Source organism: Alosa pseudoharengus, unplaced genomic scaffold, assembly GCF_046254945.1.
Source record: "Alosa pseudoharengus isolate Yale_2024_CS ecotype anadromous, Long Island Sound unplaced genomic scaffold, YU_APseudo_1.1 YU_APseudo_1.1_scf_5, whole genome shotgun sequence".
In the NCBI taxonomy this organism is placed as follows: domain Eukaryota; kingdom Metazoa; phylum Chordata; class Actinopteri; order Clupeiformes; family Clupeidae; genus Alosa; species Alosa pseudoharengus.
This window is the reverse complement of record NW_027468837.1, coordinates 6,725,473-6,730,472: the sequence shown is the minus strand read 5'-3', so window position 1 is coordinate 6,730,472 and position 5,000 is coordinate 6,725,473. Positions and strand designations below refer to the sequence as shown.

The following is a 5,000-nucleotide window of genomic DNA, read 5'->3' as shown; positions in this document are numbered from 1 at the left end:
TATCTATCTATCTATCTACCTACCTACCTACCTATCTATCTATCTATCTATCTATCTATCTATCTACCTATCTATCTATCTATCTATCTATCTATCTATCTATCTACCTATCTATCTATCTATCTATCTATCTATCTATCTATCTATCTATCTATCTATCTATCTACCTATCTATCTATCTATCTATCTATCTATCTATCTAGTACCTACCCTTTACCCTGGTCTTTGTTTCCTTCTCTCTTCTTGTCCCCAGGCTGGTGGATCTGCTGGTGGGGGCGCCTCTCTTCATGTTCCACCGTCCTGGTGGTCACCTGGAGGAGGTGGGCCGCGTCTACGTCTACCTGCAGACGGCTCCACTGTTCTTCAAGCCTGCGCCGCAGCTGAGCGGCACACACACCTACGGCCGGTTCGGAGCCTCCTTCGCCCACCTCGGGGACCTGGACCAGGACGGCTACAATGGTGAGCAGACCGTCATCAGAGTGGACATCCGGTTTAGAGGGGATCTCGTTTCAAACATCTGGATACGATACTTTGTGGATCAGGTGCAATTTGTGAATCAGGTGCAATTTGTGGATCAGGTCACCCCAGCTGATGAGTGAAAGCAGCAACTCTAGCTAATGGATATTGTTGTTGTTTATGAACAAGATAGTCAAATGGCTTTGCCATGTTTTCATTACGACAGTTTATGCTCTGAGGGCCAGATGTACGCACATCAGCGTCATGGACACACCGCAGATGGCGAACGCTGTCAGACCCAAGTTTCCATTGTATTTATCAATCGTTCTATCCTTAGTGTAAACTGCGCCTTTCTCTGCCTTTCTCCGCCCATAAACGCAATTTACGAACGTCCACAACTGAATGGCAGCGCATACATACAAGCGCAGTTGAATGAAGTTAACTGATGACAACATTAAAAAGAACCCAACGTTTAGCGATCATGAAATAATACCATACATGATAAGATGTAAACAAGCAGAGAGATAATGAAGATCAGTAGTTCTACTGAACCTACTTGTGCACATAGGCTATGGAAGATTGGTCAAATCTAGCAATTAGGAAAGTTTAAGTAAATGACGTGTAAGTGAAAGTAAGACATTCGAAAGGCAAACGAAAGTTGAGGTTGCTTTTGGTAGTACAAATAGGCCTACTTTCACCACACGAACTGGTGCTCTAAATAGCATTTCTGTTGTCTTTGAAAGGTTCTCTTATTGACGCATTGAACTGCAAATTGGGATTAACACCTGCTTTTACAAGGCGGAAGTATTTAGGCGCAGAATAGACGTGCACTTTCAGGAGCAGTCTTTGTACATACCGCGGAATACATAATTAGGCGCTCTTTACTCTTCCCCTCCCATCTTTTTATGCTAAACTCCCACTTTCCCCTAGCCTGACGTAGTCATACTCAATTCTAGTCAGAATATGAGTCTGATACTGCTCCATTGGGACGTAATTATGGGGCGTGTTTCAAACGATACAGGGGGGGAATGCCTCTGCACTCAATTGGATAGACCTAACCAATCAGAGCAACAAAATAGTTTACCGTGAGGTGTAGGAAGAAAACACACAAACCATCCTTCTTCTCTTTTATCCCCTCCAATTTTAAAAATAATTCTGTTGAACAGTGATATGCTACAAACATGTTAAACAGCTGGGAAAGGCTGTCGCAAAACCCTCGAACAGGTGGTCAATCAGAGATTTCAAACTAACGAGGGAACATGTAGCAATGCAACATCACTGTTTTCCCTTGATGAAAGTGAAACCACAAGTTTTTCCACATCTGAACTTTGGGCAAAGTTTTCAGAAATAATCGTTTTCAGTGATACAACCTCATTAAATAATATGAATTTTCCATATGGGGTCTTAAAAGCCATGTATCCTTCTAGCCACAGCGTTTTTGTTTCAAACATAAGCCTAATCAAAGCGTGCTCAGATGATGTGATAGACCAGGCGCTGTTGCTCACCTGTCCATCATTGTAAAGCCTGATTTGATTGGTCCGCCCGATATAGGGCGAGCATACTTCCACCACAATGGAACAATGCCAGACCGAACTTCCCGACCTCAAATGTTGTGGGCGGGACTAAGTTCGGAATGGCACCCAGGCTAACTTTCCCCTGGATCCTCCCATGAATGCATATGCATGACATGACAAACGCAATCTGCCACTTTCAGCTCGCGCGACAGGCAGTTTGCGCTTTTACATCATTGCGGCCTGTTTGTACATACCTCGCAATGATTTTACGCACATTGCGAAACAAATACACCTGAAGTGGGCGCAAAAGCGTTCGTACATCTGGCCATCAGTGTTTTCCCTTGCAAAAAAAGGTCAGAACTCGGTGACACTACCTGAAAATGCTCAAGACAGCACTATACAATACTACAGCCATTTGAAAACTACAGTAAAGTTACAAATTGCTGTAGTTAGGGGAGTAAGTGAGTACAAGACACTGAATATGTACGTTTCACAGTTTTACTGTGCTCTTTGCAATTCTACAGCATTGTGAAAGAATTTGATAACTAATTCACCTATTTTGTATGTAATAATGACTCAAGCAATGAAATTAAGACCATTAGTTTTATTGAGAACGGCTATTCAGCATCCATAAGTATAGTTCATTTTGACTGACATGACAAAGCAACTGATACATGTTCATAAGCATGACTAAATGTTGTGGAGGTTGAACTAATAGTCCTGAGAATTTTCATTCTGATCTGAGAAAAACACCAAAGCGACTGAGAAAAACTGTAATTGACTGATTGATTACAGTAGTTGTCAACTATTAAATAAATCACCAACTATATTGGTAGTTGGTTAATTGGTTGGGGTTTTGGGTTCTTTGGTTCTCTATTTTCTGACTTTTCTGATTAATCAAACAAAAATCCATCAATCAAGAGAATAATCAGCAGATTAACAGCAGATCAATGTTGAAAATGATGGTTAGTTGCAGCCCTAATTGTCATCACCTTAACCCATGGCCATTCACTACAGAATCTGTGCCCATTTTGATGTAGAATGTCTCTTCCAGATGTAGCCATTGGCTGCCCCTTTGGTGGGGAGGATGGGCAAGGCCAGGTCCTCATCTACAACGGACAAACAGCTGGATTAAGCGACAAACCTTCTCAGGTGCTGACTGGCCAATGGGCTAGAGGTGTGCTTCCCACAGGGTTTGGTTACTCCATCCAAGGAAGCAAAGATGTGGATGAGAATGGTTATCCAGGTGCGTGTCTGTCCATGTGTCACTGCACTATTCACCTCATGAGAAGACCAGTCTCTGACTGATGTTACAGTAAGCCTTTCTTCATGGAAAGTCATTAAAACCCCTCTGAATAAAACCAAAACAAAGTGTAGTCATCAACATTATATCACTGTAATGCCACATCTGTCAAAGGATCAATTAAAATGTATCATTCACATCCAATTGTACCTTTTTCTTCTAGATCTTCTTGTTGGAGCCTTTGGAGCAGACAAGGCAGTTTTGTACAGGTATATCTCTTTTACCTTGATGTATTCAAATAAGACAATTGATCTACCTTCCTTGTGATTCTCATTGGTCACTGTTCTCCATCTCAGGGCCAGACCCATTGTAAATGCCTCTGCTACTTTGGTAGTGCAGCCTACAATGATCAACCCAGAAGAAAAGAACTGCATAGTGACCAATGAGAATGGAACCATCCCTTCATCGTGGTATGTCAGAGCTTTATATTGGATTCTGTTGATTTGGCATTATGATGGTCATGTGTATGGATATGGTGATGATGATGATGATGATGATGACGATGACAATGATGATGACAATGACAATGATGAAGATTACCATTTCCATTATGACACTGAACCATTCCAAGAAATAGGATTTTTGCTGACAATAGAAATCTGTGTTTATATATTCATTCAGCAACTTTAGTCAAACACTGACATTATATATGAGCAATCAACTGTCCCTCAGGCTTGTAAATTGAGTTTTAGAAGGCTGTTTTCTCTCTTGAGATTGGGCAAGAGTTCCCCAACACGTAGAGGAAATGCAGTCAGAGAATGTCCAGTCATTAAATACCAGTTGGAAAATATCAAAGAGTCTGCTTGAGTTATTCCAGCAACCTGTCCAAGTGTTGATGGAAACAAGAAACAAGTTGGGGTGGGGTGGGGGGGTGGCAGAGAGCATTTTCTGTCTTTAATAGTCTTGTGAAATTCCTTCCGTCCATCTGAAATTAAGAGAAAACAAAGTAAAAGTGGAATATTTTTAGATACTTCAAAGTGAGGGTTAAACGATACTGGCTGGAAATACAGCTCCAGCCCTCAACAATAGTTATTTTGTTGGTTTCCTTAATGCTGTGTAAGGCACTGGTGCACAGGAGGAGGTACAGGCCAAATATGTTCAGTAATAGCTGTTATATAAGTTAAAGTAGACTGCAGTCTGTACTTCACTGGATGGTTGATAAAGACTTTGATATAGGATGAACATCTGATGTGATGAGATACAACAGTTGATGTCCACTTTTCACTATGGCAGCATTCATATCCTACACAATGGTTTTGTTAGAGCCTTGTGGATTTGCTAGTGAAGGCCGAGCTAATGCATGGTGTTGGTCTGCTGTGTCCATGGGTGGATCCACAGGACTGCTGGTGTGCTGACACCCTGAAGCTGTGGTGCGGCATTAGTGATGGTCAGAGGTCATTAGTGCTGCTCCACAGGGAGAGGGTGGAGGAGTTTGGTGGGGAGAACCAACATTCACACTGGATGAGATACTGTTTGGCTTTCACAGGCCGAACATCAGGACAAAGAGCTACGCCTTATTTCAAACACAGTGACACACACATACACGCACACACAGACACACACATACACACATACACACAGTCATGCACACACACACACACTCACTCACATGGTTGAAGTCCCCTCAAGTGTCCAACTTGTGAGAGTTTTTTTTTCCCCTTCACCCGCTTTATGTAAGCTGGTCTATGGAGACACAGTGGTCAGGGCGTGCCTCACAACATCAGTCA

General features: G+C 42.2%; 1 protein-coding gene across 1 annotated transcript in view; it reads left to right on the top strand.

The window, feature by feature from the left end:
* LOC143104007 (integrin alpha-5-like) overlaps positions 1 to 5,000 on the top strand; it is a 47,304-nt gene that overhangs the window by 21,856 nt on the left and 20,448 nt on the right. The window contains exons 12-15 of the mRNA XM_076267915.1: positions 254 to 459; positions 3,025 to 3,216; positions 3,437 to 3,482; positions 3,570 to 3,683. Coding sequence (XP_076124030.1) covers positions 254 to 459; positions 3,025 to 3,216; positions 3,437 to 3,482; positions 3,570 to 3,683 — 558 coding nt within the window. The remainder of the gene's footprint in view (positions 1 to 253; positions 460 to 3,024; positions 3,217 to 3,436; positions 3,483 to 3,569; positions 3,684 to 5,000) is intronic.